Source organism: Oncorhynchus masou, chromosome 3 (genome assembly GCF_036934945.1).
Source record: "Oncorhynchus masou masou isolate Uvic2021 chromosome 3, UVic_Omas_1.1, whole genome shotgun sequence".
Lineage (NCBI taxonomy): Eukaryota > Metazoa > Chordata > Actinopteri > Salmoniformes > Salmonidae > Oncorhynchus > Oncorhynchus masou.
This window is the reverse complement of record NC_088214.1, coordinates 31,209,235-31,224,820: the sequence shown is the minus strand read 5'-3', so window position 1 is coordinate 31,224,820 and position 15,586 is coordinate 31,209,235. Positions and strand designations below refer to the sequence as shown.

The 15,586-nt window shown below is 40.1% G+C and overlaps 2 protein-coding genes across 8 annotated transcripts in view; both read left to right on the top strand.

Annotated features, from left to right (window-relative positions):
• The window catches only part of LOC135514496 (nuclear receptor coactivator 2-like), a 70,806-nt gene extending 66,488 nt beyond the window's left edge, over positions 1-4,318 (top strand). For all 6 annotated transcript variants that reach the window (XM_064937961.1, XM_064937971.1, XM_064937955.1 and 3 more), the window contains exon 21: positions 40-4,318. In XM_064937961.1, the coding sequence (XP_064794033.1) occupies positions 40-51 (12 nt within the window). In that variant the 3' untranslated portion in view covers positions 52-4,318. The remainder of the gene's footprint in view (positions 1-39) is intronic.
• A 2,235-nt stretch (positions 4,319-6,553) lies between these two features.
• Positions 6,554-15,586, top strand: part of LOC135514470 (solute carrier organic anion transporter family member 5A1-like) — a 33,711-nt gene continuing 24,678 nt past the window's right edge. The window contains exons 1-2 of one of the 2 annotated variants that reach the window (XM_064937951.1): positions 6,554-6,731; positions 7,155-8,563. In XM_064937951.1, the coding sequence (XP_064794023.1) occupies positions 7,573-8,563 (991 nt within the window). In that variant the 5' untranslated portion in view covers positions 6,554-6,731; positions 7,155-7,572. The remainder of the gene's footprint in view (positions 6,732-7,154; positions 8,564-15,586) is intronic. The other variant, XM_064937950.1, reaches the window with a different exon arrangement.

Genomic DNA, 15,586 nt, shown 5'->3' with positions numbered 1-15,586 from the left:
CTGCCTTTTTTTAAATGATATAACCATGTTCTTTTTCAGAACTATTGCTAACCCCGGTCGATTGTGGGACAACACAGTATAAATGGTCAACACCCAATGAAAACACTGGCATCCAACCAATCAAGGAGCTCCTGCAGTTCTACCTGGGTCTTTGATTGGACAAAGACTCATCTACTGAAGAACACAACTTCCTGAACCAACCAACTGCATTCACCTTAGTGTGACTTAGGTCCTCCCCACACACACACACACACACAATGGACAAACACACATGTAGCTAGGACGATAAACTGAAATTATCAACACCAACCATACCGACCACTTATCACAGGCATTTTGCCTATACTAGAGAAATGTGAAGTTCGAAATGAAATACAGTACCAGTTAAAAGTTTGGACACACCTACTCAATCCAGGGTTTTTGTTTATTTTTACTATTTTCTACATTGTAAGATAATAGTGAAGACATCAAAACTATGAAATAACACATGGAATCATGTAGTAACCAAAAAAGTGTTAAACAAATCAAAATATATTGGAAATTTGAGATTCTTCAAAGTAGCCACCCTCTGCCTTGATGAAAGCTTTGCACACTCTTTGCATTCTCTCAACCAGCTTTACCTGGAATGCTTTTCCAGTCTTGATGGAGTTCCCACACCTGCATGGCACTCGTTGGCTGCTTTTCCTTCACTCTGTGGTCCAACTCATCTCAAACCATTTCAATTGGGTTGAGGTCGGGTGATTGTGGTGGCCAGGTCATCTAATGCAGCACTCATCACTCTCTTTCTTGGTTAAATAGCCCTTATACAGCCTGGAGGTGTGTTGGGTCATTGTCTTGTTGAAAAACAAATGATAGTCCTACTTAGTGCAAACCAGATGGGATAGCGTATCGCTGCAGAATGCTGTGGTAGCAATGCTGATTAAGTGTAACTTGAATTCTAAATAAATCAGACAGTGTCACCAGCAATACACCATCACACCACCTCCTCCATGCTTCACGGTGGGAACCACACATGCGAAGATCACCTACACTACGTCTCACAAAGACACAGTGGTTGGAACCAAAAGTCTAAAATTTGGACTCATCAGACCAAAGGACAGATTTCCACCAGTCGAATGTTAATTGGTTGCGTTTCTTTGCTCAAGCAAGTCTCTTCTTATTTATTGGTGTCCTTTAGTAGTGGTTTCTTTGCAGCAATTCTACCATGAAGGCATGATTCACGCAGTCTCCTCTGAACAGTTGATGTTGAGATGTGTCAGTTACTTGAACTCTGAAGAATTTGTGGGCTGCGATTTCTGAGGCTGGTAACTCTAATGAAGTTATCCTCTGCAGCTTTCCTGTTTCAGTTTCATCATAGCGCTTGATGGTTTTTGCTACTGCATTTGAAGAAACTTTCAAAGTTCTTAAAATGTTCTGTGTTGACTGACCTTTATGTCTTAAAGTAATGATGGACTGTAATTTCTTTGCTTATTTGAGCTGTTCTTGCCATAATATGGACTTGGTCTTTTACCACATAGGGTTATCTTCTGTATACCTCCCCTATCTTGTCACAACACAACTGATTGGCTCAAACACATTAAGAAGGAAAGAAATTCCTGTTAATTGAAATGCATTCCAGGTGACTACCTCCATAAAGCTGGTTTAGAGAATGCCAAGAGTGTACAAAGCTGACATCAAGGCAAAGGGTGGCTACTTTGAAGAATCTCAAATAAATAAAATATTTAGATTTGTTTAACACTTTTTATGGTTACTACATGATTCCATATGTGTTATTTCATAGGTTTGATGTCTTCACTATTATTCTACAATGTAGAAAATAGTAAAAATTAAGAATAACCCTTGAATGAGTAGGTATGTCCAAACCTTTTGCCTGGTGCTGTAGGTTTGCTAATATGGGTTAATGTTAATGTGACAATTGTAGGCTACAACCATAGTAGTAGTAGTAGTTTAAAGGATAAAAGTTTACCACAGTTAATTTAATCGTTCTATTTATCATTATCGCATCAAGTCAGGCAATTTGTCGCAATATGGATTTTTGTGCATATCGTCCAGCTCACACTGACACACTTGCATACACACACATACACACAAAGAAAATGGATACAGACAAATACACGTATACATACATGCATACAATGGACCCATACTCACAGAATATAGACTCAAAACTGATCCTGTCAACAGGCATCTGGTCAGATGAATGTATTAAGGGACAGAACCCAGACTATAGCTCCCCTCAGAAAATACACTCTTTACTACTCTCTCTCTCCGGGTCTTTTTTTAAAATAACAATATTTTCTTTGTGCGTTTGTGCTGTATACACATGCACGGGTGTGAGACAAGTGATATATTATAAATGGCTCGAAGAGCATAAACTATACAATTGTGTTTGATTTTGAATGGTTATATTGTAAGCCTAACTAAAGTAGTCTCTTGAAAGGTTTATAAAATAAATGTTTGACAGGTATTTATAGTTTTTAAACTTTAGAACACATTATTTGTATGACACTATAAGAGGGAGGAAATGGTTAAGTGACAAGTATCCCTTAAAATGTTACCTTATTGTGTCTAATTCAATTCCATATTTTAAGTCCTGTAGTTTTAGATGAAATGTTCAAGTGAATCCCCCTGCTGCGATATGTATGAAGGTGAATGTTCATAGGTTGTGTATATATTGCAGTATAAATTAATGAAATAAGATGTCTGTTTTCTCTCCAGCCTGGTGTTACAAAAAACAACCACTGAAATGTGACTACAGTCATATCGTTTGAGTTGATGAACTCACTTTTTTCAGGGTTTCAACTTATTGCGTAAGGATTTTTCCTTGCACTTCACCTCAACCTCACAATGAAATGAATGGACAGGCCTGCCAACAGGCATAACTGAATTCTTTAGGGTGGTCTTTACCCCCAATCAACAGTCAATGTCTATGGATCACCTGGAAGGTACAAAACAAGTTCTGCTTCAGTCGTGTAAAATGGACAGGCAATATGCATTTTTCACACCATATTCCTGTACTACTCCAGTTTAGTTATAGTCTGTAAGCACATAGCAAATCTCACAGAACTTATAATTTAGCAATGATTTTATATATAATTTAGCTTTTTTTTTAGAAGAATGTGAAAATTCCAAATTGTCTGCAAATGCTGAAATGAAGTTGGCCTCACATAATCAAGTGTTTGTGAAAATGTGTGTCCAGAAAATATCTTTTTTGTAGGTTTGCACTGGTTATTATGATATCTCTTTGACGCTGCAAAGGATATTTCTTATTCTTGTGATGGCCAATTTCTCCCAATTCATTCAACATTTTCCTAAACCAGGCATTTTTTTAAAGAGTTGAGCAAATTTTGAAGATTAGGATGCTCTGATGCAAATTAAGTCACAAAAAAAGGAAAGAAAAACAATTGTCATAGAATGGATGTACTGCTCTCGTTGCAAATCCAAAGATTTTATTATACAACCTTTAAAATAAACGTAAGCCATGAAGTGTTACTGTGTTAACGGCCTTTTGTAAGGTATGCATCTTGGCAATCACGACGACAAGTTTTAAGGAAAGAGTGTGCATACAAATATTAAATTCACTCACAAGGTTTGGTTGAATTGAATTAGTTTTTCTTCTCTGATTCTGACTGATCAATACTTTTTTTTGAAAAAATGTTCTTAATTTATAGTTTGCTATTTGATCAATTGGTAAATATTACATGCAAGTACCTTAACATGCTAAAGACCTAGCATAATGCCTTAGACCTGTTTTTCTGTATTGTGTATTACTGTGAAGTTGACTTGTATCATATATGTATAGTGAGATGACAATACTGAAGTGTGCATCGTCACTTAATGGCCATGTCTGAAATGGCACCCTATATAGGATGCCATTTCAGATGCAACCATTGTACTTGTGCTATGGTTAGACTACTACACCCCTGGCTTATTTGGTTGGTTTTCACAGATTTGTTTTCTTTTCCCCCACATTTTATTTGTGATCAGTTGTGGGTTGTATTATTTGTACAGTTGTTTCATATTGACTGTCTTTTAAGGTGAGTATGTAAACAACAAAATGGTAAATCAAAGCAATATTGTAAAACAAGAGTTTTCGTGTAGAAAGCTCATTGTTACGGTTCAGAAATGTATTTTTGCAGGTGTGATGTTCATATTAAATAGCACTATGTTCACCTGCATCGATGTTCATCCACTGTGGGCATTTTATGCTAAATTAATTTACACCTTATGCAAGCTGTTGACTAATATTGCTTTTGCCAATGCTGCTTGCTAATTTATGATTTATGGCATTGTAAATAAATTATTTTTATTATGTTGATTGAAGTGTAATTACTGATTTGACTTGGTCTACAATTTTTGTCTCTATCCCATAAGGTTGACAGAATATTATTATTCAGTTTCCAGACTAATTACTCTAATGTAATCAGTGAGCCACACTTTTTAGTAACAACTGTTACATGTATTACAACAGGTTATCTGTGTACCTTTTGACTTTTTTTCACACATTTCGTTGTTACAGCCTGAACTTAAAATGGATTAAAATATTGTCACAGGCCTACGAACAATAATACCCCATAATGTCAACGTGGAGTTGTGTTTTTAGACGTTTTTTCAGAGTAAAAATGAAAAGCTGAAATGTGTCGAGTGGAAGTATTCAGCCCCTTTAGTTGTCAAACCTAAATAAGTTCAGGAGGGAAAATGTGCTTGACAAGTCAGAAGTTGCATGGACTCACTGTGTGCAAAAAGAGTGTTTTAACATGATTTTTGAATGACTCCATCTCTGCCCACACATACAGTGGGGCAAAAAAGTATTTAGTCAGCCACCAATTGTGCAAGTTCTCCCACTTAAAAAGATGAGAGGCCTGTAATTTTCATCATAGGTACACTTCAACAGACAAAATGAGAAGAAAAAAATCCAGAAAATCACATTGTAGGATTTTTAATGAATTTATTTGCAAATTATGGTGGAAAATAAGTATTTGGTCACCGACAAACAAGCAAGATTTCTGGCTCTCACAGACCTGTAACTTCTTTAAGAGGCTCCTCTGTCCTCCACTCGTTATTTTCCACCATAATTTGCAAATAAATTCATTAAAAATCCTACAATATGATTTTCTGGATTTTTTTTTCTCATTTTGTCTGTCATAGTTTAAGTGTACCTATGACATTTACAGGCCTCATCTTTTTAAGTAGGAAAACTTGCACAATTGGTGGCTGACTAAATACTTTTTTGCCCCACTGTAGTTATCTGTAAGGTCCCTCAGTCGAGCAGTGAATTTCAACCACAAAGGCCAGGGATATTTTCTACCTATTGGTATATATTTTTTAAATTAAAACAAAAAAGCAGACATTGAATATTCCTTTGAGCATGGTGGAGCAAGTTATTAATTACACTTTGGATGGTGTATCAATACATCCAGTCACTACAAAGATAGAGGCGTCCTTCCTAACTCAGTTACTGAAGAGGAAGGAAACCGGTCATGGATTTCACCATGAAGCCAATGGTGACTTTAAAAACAGAATTTAATGGCTGTGATAGGACAAAACTGAGGATGGCTCAACAACATTGTAGTTACATCACAATACTAACCTAAATGACAGAGTGAAAAGGAAGCCTGTACAGAACAAAACTATTCCAAAACGTGCATCATGTTTGCAATAAGGCCACCGGCAGACCATGAACAGCTGCATGGTCAAACTAGAAAAAATGTGGCAATGAAATACACTTGAATGCCTGAATACAATGTATTATATTTGCGACAAATCCAACAACCTATCACTGAGTACTACTCTTCATATTTTCAAACATGGTGGTGGCTACATGGTGTTTAGGGTATGCTTGTCATTTTACTATCAAATAGTCAAAATAACGATAAACCCTGTGACGAGTAGGTGTCCAAACTTGACGTACTGTAATTACTAATACATTTGGAAAAATGTCTACAAACATTTTTCACTTTGTCATTATGGGGTACTGTGTGTAGATGGGTGAGAGGAACAACATCTATTTAATCCATTTTGAATTCAGGCTGTAACAACAAAATGTGGAATAATTCAAGGGGTATGAATACATTCTGAAGGCACTGTATGTACATCACCTGGTTGGGCCATCCTGTGTTCTTCCCCTTATCAGCAGAGGGCATAATTGTCCAGCAGATAACATTTTATTTTACAGAACACACAGAAAATACATACCATCCAATAAAGCTGAAAAAATGCGACTATATAAGTATTTTTTTTTTAAATAGTATGAAGTGAAGTATAATTTTTCCGATTGCAACTAAGTCATAGACACGAAGCAAACTGTGACTGGCAACTGATCACAAGTTGCCATTGACCATTAACAGCTGCATGGTCAAGTACTGGGCTTTGTACAATAAGCTGATTCTAGATCTGTTTTTAGGGGCAACTTCACCCCCAAGCATTTGCATCACTTCATATGGCCACAGATAGAACAATGAGTTATACAAATATTTAATATGGCCATACGACACTTCCGCCCCAGTAAAATCGAACCAGTGAGGGGCCTCGGAAGCTACAGAGGCTCGTACTACCCGGGTCGTGGTAAACAACTTCATTCTCTTCAGTGAGTGAGAGAGTCAGAATGTAAAGCTAAAGACAGGGATGACGAGATCTTTGTCCGGTGCAATTTGATAACGGCCGTCAAATGGGTTTTAAATTGGACCTTTAAATGAAGAATCAAGGGCCCTGCTATTACTTAAAATCGTCAGGTTTGTTAGCGATTGTATTTTAATTAACAGCTATTATTAGTTTAGCTACAAGCCTGCCACCAGCAGACCAACAGCAGCCGCTCGCCAGAGCTAGCCGCAGTGTTTACTAGGCGACTGTAGATAACGTTAGCTAGCTACTTATTTATGCCTATTTTTATGTAGGGGCTGTATTGAAAACTGGTCGACGTCGGTACATGCTAGATGGCCATTCAACGGTGTTTTTAGTAGCATGACAGTTTTTTATTGTTGTTGAATGTCAATACTGGTTTCATTTGTTCGTTTTCATGTCTAACGTTAACAATTAGCTGCCTAGCTACTCAAAACATACATATTATGTTACGACAATGACAGCTAACCTTAGGTGGTACTGGGGAGGTGAAAACACTCTATGTCTAACATGTATTACTTTCTTCTTTTGTAAAGGGGATTCCAGGGGGACCATGTCAACTCTGCCGTGTCATCGACCCAATACCATTTTCTTTCTGTTTGACTCAAAACACCAACATCCTCTACCGACTCAGTTAACGCTAGTGATGGTGAGCATCTGCAGCGGCTAAAGGCATGGCAGACAATCTACGACACCAGAGGCCTCGAGCTCCAGAATCAGATGCTGGCAGAGCACAAGGGTTCGCGAGATAAACATAGAGGCAGTGCAAAGATAAGCCAACGCAGAAGCCATTATCCCTTATTTTCTCACTTTTATTGGGTCTGGCTTGCAGCCCAAAGCTGTTTTTTACTGGATGAAGTGTGTATATTATAGTGTAAGTGGTGTCAGCTATTGAACGCAGTGACTATTTAAACTTAACTCTTGTGAATTCAGCCTGCTCATCAACAAAACACAATGGCATCTGATGACCACAAGGAGACAGAGAATGACCTGTCAGAACCCCTTCAAGCGGATGATGAGTTATTGAGTCAGTATGAGGAGGAGGACCCTGCTAGCACTAACTTCAAATCCCAAAGTTTACCTGCTCTGAATGACTCAGGCCAGCAAAGCAAGTCCTTGTTGGCCAAGTCTATGCAGCACCAGGTGTCAATAACGGAGGAAAAGTGCGCTGAATTAATCCAACTCCCACAGAGGATCAACCTGAACCAACCTCTACCTGAATCCTCCACTAGGACTAATGTTAACTATTCCCCTTCCAGTTCTAGTGTGGTGGGGATGAGTAGTTCATTTAACACGGAGACACAGGTGAGCAAGCCCAGGAGTAAAAACCCAACGAGGCAAGGCTTCCTCACCTCGAGGTTACCCCTGATGCGTTTACCCACTAGGAAATACATTAATGCAATTCTCGAAGACTCTCGCTGTTTTTTATTTTGCATGTGCTACCTGACATTCATCCAGTCACTGATGGTGTCTGGCTACCTTAGCAGTGTCATCACCACCATAGAGAAGAGGTACAGCCTCCGGAGCTCTGAGTCCGGCCTGCTCGTCAGCTGCTTTGACATAGGCAGTCTGCTGGTGGTGGTCTTCATCAGTTACTTTGGAGGCCGAGGGCAGAGGCCCAGATGGTTGGCCGTGGGTGCGGTGTTCATAGCCGTCGGAGCAGCACTCTTCTCCTTGCCTCACTTCATCTCCCCTCCGTACCAAATCTTGGAGGTGAACGCGTCCCGGGGCAACGAGGGCCTGTGTATGAACAACAACGGCAGTGGCAAGGACTTCTTGGATGTGTCTTGTCCCAGAGACCAGGAGGGTAATGAGCACAACCTGTACGTGGCCCTGTTCATCATTGCACAGATACTGGTAGGCATGGGGTCGACGCCCATCTACACCCTGGGACCCACCTACCTGGATGACAACGTCAAGAAGGAGAATGCCTCTCTTTATCTAGGTAAGACGTGTGTGTGTGTGTGTGTGTGTGAGTGAGAGATGGGGTGTGGAAGGTCAGAAAGACTACACAACGCACCGGAGATAAAGGATGAAGGCAACTCGGCTAGCCACCTCTGTGCCAGATTTACTGACTAGGTCTACTGTTTGGGTTCAGATAGAATGTCTCCTACTGCCTTTCCACCTGCCTCTGCCTATACACAAGGCCTTACAATACATTATGACATTGGCTACTTAAACTTTGACTTCAGTTATTCAATCAATCCTTGTCCCTAGATCTTTTCTCTCCAGTGGTCTGAAACAAGGTAAACCTAATTAAGGCCTAAACACTGAAAATAAAGAATAGTTATGATACAGGCTTGTATTCTGTGGTCGCCCATGTGGCTGCCGGGTGCCTGCCTCCAGTACACTCAGAGAAAATAAACTCCACAAAATAATTAGCTCCCCTTTGTGTCCCAAATGGCACCATGCTCCCTATATAGTGCACCTCTTTTGACTAGAACCCTCTAAAGAAAGCCTTTGACACAGCCCAAAGTCAGTCCCCTTTCTTCTCCTAGACCCAGTCTAACGGTGTTCTCGTGGAAGGCCGGTTCACAAAGGACTGAGCAGCTTTGATCATGCGGTCACTTGGTGCCGGCTGGATACACACTGGTCAAGATGTGACAGAACTCGGTCCATCATTTCCTGTCTGGCTAGCTGGAACATGAAGGCTGTGAAGGAGGACAGACTCTGGTCAAATGTAGTGCACTATATAGGGAATAAGGTGCCATTTGGGACGTAGACTAGAGTGGACAACACTAATGGTCTTTGACAGATCTCTATTCAGTCTGATAGAGCCACAGACAGACAGTTACTCTGAGAACAGGACATAACTCTTAGGTAATGGAGCAAATGTTTATTCGTTGTATGTTATTCACTGAGTTCCAGGAAGAGGGATTTATAGGCTTTGGAAACCAGAGAATGAACCTATAGTTAGTCCAAAAAAGGCTAGATAACCAGATGTTCTTTTACATATTAAGAGGGTTCTTACAGTAGCTTTTAATCTAAGATTATACATACTACTGTGTATATAATCTCAAAACAGTGTGAGATTTTATTGGTACTAGGTTTATTAGGTCAGGTTGTCATGAGTGTGCCCATGATTGACCAACACAATACAACATCATTATTTTCTTGGACCCCATAGACGGGCGAGTAAACTCCAAGTGGAAAATAAAATGGATGACATACGATTTAAGATTATACTACCAACGGGACATCAAAAACTGTAATATCTTGTGTTTCCCCGAGACGTGGCTGAACGATGATATGGATAATATAGAGCTGGCGGGATTTTCCATGCACCGGCAGAACAGAGAAGCTATATCTGGTAAGACGAGGGGTGGGGGTGTGTGTCCATTTGTCAAAAACAGCTGGTGGGCGATGTCTAATATTAAAGAAGTCTCAAGGTATTGCTCGCCTGAGGTAGACTACCTTATGATAAGCTGTAGACCACACTATCTGCCAAGAATTCTCATCTCTATAATTCATAGGCTTCGATTTACCACCACAGAACAAAGCTGGCACTAAGACCATGCTCAACCAGCTCTATAAGGCCATAAGCAAAGGAGAAAATGCACACCCAGAAGCTGTGTTCCTGTGACTGGGGACTTTAATGCAGGCAAACTTAAATACGTTTTACCAAATTTTTACCAGCATGTCACATGTGCAACCAGATGGAAAAAAAAACTAGACCACCTTTACTCCACACACAGAGATGCATACAATGCTCTCCCCTGCCTTCAATTTGGCTAATCTGACCATAAATCTATCCTCCTGATTCCTGCTTACAAGCAAAGACTAAAGCTGGAAGTACCAGTGACTCGCTCAATACGGAAGTGGTCAAATGACGCGGATGCTACACTACAGGACTGTTTTGCTAACATAGACTGGAATATGTTTCAGGATTCCTCCAATGGCATTGAGGAGTACACCACCTCAGTCATCGCCTTCATCAATAAGTGCATTGACGACGTCGTCCCCACAGTGACCGTACGTACACATCCCAACTAGAAGCCATGAATTACAGGCAACATGCGCATCGAGCCAAAGGCTAGAGCTGCCGCTTTCCAGGAGCGGGAGACTAATCCGGACGCTGAACTTCTTGCGACTATCAAACCCGGATCCGGGAGCGTAATCATAGCCTTAAACTAATTAGCATAAAGCAGCGGACATAAATCCTCCTACAAAATCTTCCTATTCATGAAAATCACAAATGAAATATATTGAGACACAGCTTAGCCTTTTGTTAATCACACTGTCATCTCAGATTTTCAAAATATGCTTTACAGCCAACGCAAGACAACCATTTGTGTAAGTTTATCATGGCATAATGCTATGCTAGGCTCTGCTGGCAGCAGGCAACATTTTCATGAAAATAAGAAAAGCAATCAAATTAAATAATTTACCTTTGAAGAACTTTGGATGTTTTCACTCAGGAGACTCCCATTTAGATAGCAAATGCTCCTTTTTTACAAAAATATTATTTTTTGTAGGCGAAATAGCTCCCGTTTGTTCGTCACGTTTGGCTGAGAAATCGACCGGAAAATACGGTCACGACAACGCCAAACTTTTTTCCAAATTAGCTCCATAATATCGACAGAAACATGGCAAACGTTGTTTAGAATCAATCCTCAAGGTGTTTTTCACATAACAATTCGATAATATATCCGTCAAGACAAATGGTTTCTCATAAGAAGCGATTGGAAAAATGGCTACTTGTGTACTTTACGCAAGATTTTCTGCGGGAGCCATCATGTGACCACTTGCGAAATTTTGGTCCCTTACGGCTCTTCTTCAACATAAATGCGTAAAAAAGACGTCACAATGCTGTAGACCCCTTGGGGAATACGTAGAAAACATAAGCTCATCCGTTGCTCATTCACAGCCATATAAGGAGTCATTAGCATGAGGCGGTTTCAAAAACGTTTTTCATCCAAAAATGAAAATACTGCCCCCTAGTTACAAAAGGTTAAAAGAAATCCCGCTACGCCCTCAGACGAACGACCAAACAAGCAAAGCGTCAATACAGGATTAAGATTGAATCCTACTACATTGGCTCTGACGCTCGTCGGATGTGGCAGGGCTTGAAAACTATTACGGACTACAAAGGGAAACTCAGACGCGAGTTGCCCAGTGATGCAAGCCTACCAGACAAGCTAAATGCCTTTTTATGTTTGCTTCGAGGCAAGCAACACTGAAGCATGCACAAGAGCACCAGCTGTTCCGGATGACTGTGTGATAATGCTCTCGGTAGCCGATGTGAACAAAACCTTTTAAACAGGTCAACATTCACAAAGCCGCTGGGCCAGACGGATTACCAGGATGTGTACTCAAAGCATGCGCCGACCAACTGTCAAGTGTCTTCAATGACATTTTCAACCTCTCCCTGACCAACTCTGTAATACCTAAATACCTACAATACCTATGGCTACCACCATAGTCCCTGTGTCCAAGGAAGTGAAGGTAACCTACCTAAATGATTACCGCCCAGTAGCACTCATGTCGTTAGCCATGAAGTGCTTTGAAAGGCTGGTCATGGCTCACATCAACAGCATCCTCCCGGACACTCTAAACCCACTCCAATTCGCGTACCGCCCCAACAGATCCATAGATGAAGTCATATATACAGGGGGTACCGGTACCGAGTCAGTGTGTGGGGGTACAGGTTAGTTGAGGTAATTTTTACATCTGGTAGGCGTGAAGTGACCAGGCATAGATAATATACAGCTGGTGCTCCCGTGCCTGCTTCAGTGTTGCTTGCCTTATACATTACCTTTTTTAATTTTTTTGAATATGTTTTAACCTGAAATATCTTTAGTCAATAGGTATTCAACTCCTTTCTTATGGCAAGCCTAAATACGTACAGGAGTGAAGATTTCCTTAACAAGTCACATAGACTCACTCTGTGTGCAATAATAGTGGTTAACAGGATTTTTGAATGATTATTCCATCTCTTTACCCCAGACATGCAATTATCTGTGAGGTCCCGCAGTCGAGTCGTGAATTTCAAACACAGATTCATCCACAAAGACCAGGGAACATTTTCCAATGGCTCCAAAAGGCAAAGAAATTTGCCTTTTGTCCCTGTTGAGGCAAACACAACACATCACTGAGTACCATTCTTCATATTTTCTTCATATTTTCAAGCATGGTGGTGGCTGCATCATGTTATGGATATGCTTGTCATCAGCAAGGACTAGCGAGTAAAACATTTTTTGGGGGGTTGGATAAAAATAATCGGAATAGAGCTGAACACAGGCAATATCTGAGAGGAAAACCTGGTCTGCTTTCCAACAGACACGGGAGACAAATTCACCTTTCAGCAGGACAAGGCCAAATATACACTGGAGTTGTTTACCAAGACAACATTGACTGTTCCTGAGCTGCCGAGTTACAGTTTTGACTTAAATCGGCTTGATAATCTATTCAAGACTTGAAAATGGCTGTCGAGCAATGATTATAACCAACTTAACGGACCTTGGAGAGTTTAAAAAAGAATAATGGGCAAATATTGAACAATCCAGGTGTGCAAAGCTCTTAGAGACTTACCCAGAAAGACTCACAGCCATAATGGCTGCCAAATGCAATTGTAATATGTATTGACTCATGGGCTTAAATCTTAATCCAATTTGTCATTACAGAATATTTTGTGTAAATCGTTGAGAAAAATAAGACAAATCAATTTTAATCCCAATTTGTAGCACAACAAAATGTGGAAGAAGTCAATGGGTGTGAATACTTTCTGAATGCAATGTATATATTTGGCTTCAGTTGGTGTCCTCTACATTTGGTCATACAGGCAGTTCTGTTTCAGTTGGGGCTGTGATCTGGGGGGCTGTCTATGGGAAATAAAGCAGATTTGTTGGATAGTTGTAAGATGACAGTGCAGTGTCAGCAGGTTGCCATGACGATGCAGTCATCCCACATTTCATTGTGCCTGATCCTGTGCCGCCAGTCTCCCTCCCTCCCTCCCGCAAGGTCACAGGGTCCCAATTGATCCAGCTGCCAGGCTGAGGCTCGCATAATTTTTCTGTAACATCCGGCCCGTTACGCTTGCATCAATCTCCTTTATGAGTACAGGACAAGGACACTAACAGTAAAACACCTAATTTCACCCATCTGAGCTCATGTACTCAGGGCTGTAGAGAAACAGAACAGCTCCCTAAGAATATACTGTATGTAATTAAGCAATGTATTAATGATAATAATGGACTCTGAATGAATGGGTTGTTCACCACTTTGTTCCCCATTCAAATGAACCACGCTGTCCGTACAGGACAACCAGTTCAAAACCTGTACATGTCTCTGAATCTGCCTTGGTCTAGGGTGACTGACAGAAGAGCAGTTGGGGAACGTGGTCACTTGTCAACTTTATTGCTCCACAGTCACACACACACGCACAAAGCATTTGTGCCTCCAAAGAGAAACTTAAAACATTATTTTTCTACCTCAATGCTTACGTCACCCTGTTTTTATTACAGGGCAATTGCATCATGTAGAAACCAACAGGAGCATTTCACATTCAATTCATTCAACAATTTATGAGGACTGCATTTCCACAAAGAGCCAGACAATGATGATGGGATGTTTCCCAAATGGCACCCTATTCCCTACATAGTGCACTACTTTTGGCCAGGGTCCTGGGGCCTCATTTATAAACTGCATATGCACAAAATATACCCTAAAATGTGCATGTGCCAGTTTTCACACACAAAATGTTATTAAAAATTACTTAATGTGAGAATGTACTCCCCTCCCCGCAGACTTTGTGTGACTTGGTGGTTAAAATATTTAATTGCAATCTGCAAGTAAGTATTTTGTGCAAATGGGGGATATTTTTAAAAGCTTATTAACTAAAAATGGGAAAACAAATGAACAAGAAAGCAACCATTCTTGTTTTAGATTTTATTTTAAAAAATCGAAATCTTGTAATTAATCTTGTAATTAGACAGTCTTTTACCTATTTATTTAATTTTCATAACCATTACAGAATATATTCCTTTTCTGGCCGTAATGGGTTCATATTCCCAAAGGAAAACATACAACAAATGATCATGCGCATCTCTAATTTAATTGGACCTAGTTGCCTAGTAAATGGATAGGCTATATGTATTTCAAGTTTTTCATAGGCAGTGTGGTTTATTATACCTGTATACAGTCAAATTTAATAGCGGATATTTTACATTGAAGTAGGATTTACAGTTGAAGTCGGAAGTTTACATACACCTTAGCCAAATACATTTAAACTCAGTTTTTCACAATTCCTGATATTTAATCCTAGTAAAAATTCCCTGACTTAGGTCAGTTAGGATCACCACTTTATTTTAAGAATATGAAATGTCAGAATGATTTATTTCAGCTTTTATTTCTTTCATCACATTCCCAGTGGGTCAGAAGTTTACATACACTCAATTAGTATTTGGTAGCATTGCCTTTAAATTGTTTAACTCGGGTCAAACATGTAGGGTAGCCTTCCACAAGCTTCCCACAATAAGTTGGGTGAATTTTGGCCCATTCCTCCTGACAGAGCTGGTGTAACTGAGTCAGGTTTGTAGGCCTCCTTGCCCGCCACGCTTTTTCAGTTCTGCCCACAAATTTTCTATAGGATTGAAGTCATGGCTTTGTGTTGGCCACTCCAATACCTTGACTTTATTGTCCTTAAGCCATTTTGCCACAACTTTGGAAATATGCTTGTTTTTTTGTCCATTTGGAAGACCCATTTGCGACCAAGCTTTAACTTCCTGATTGTTTTCTTGAGATGTTGTTTCAATATATCTACATTTTTCCGTTCGTATGATGCCATCTATTTTGTGAAGTGCACCAGTCCCTCCTGCAGCAAAGCCCCCCACAACATGATGCTGCCACCCCGTGCTTCATTGTTGGGATGGTGTTCTTCAACTTGCAAGCATTCCCCTTTTTCCTCCAAACATAACGATGGTCATTATGGCCAAACAGTTCTATTTTTGTTTCATCAGACCAGAGGACA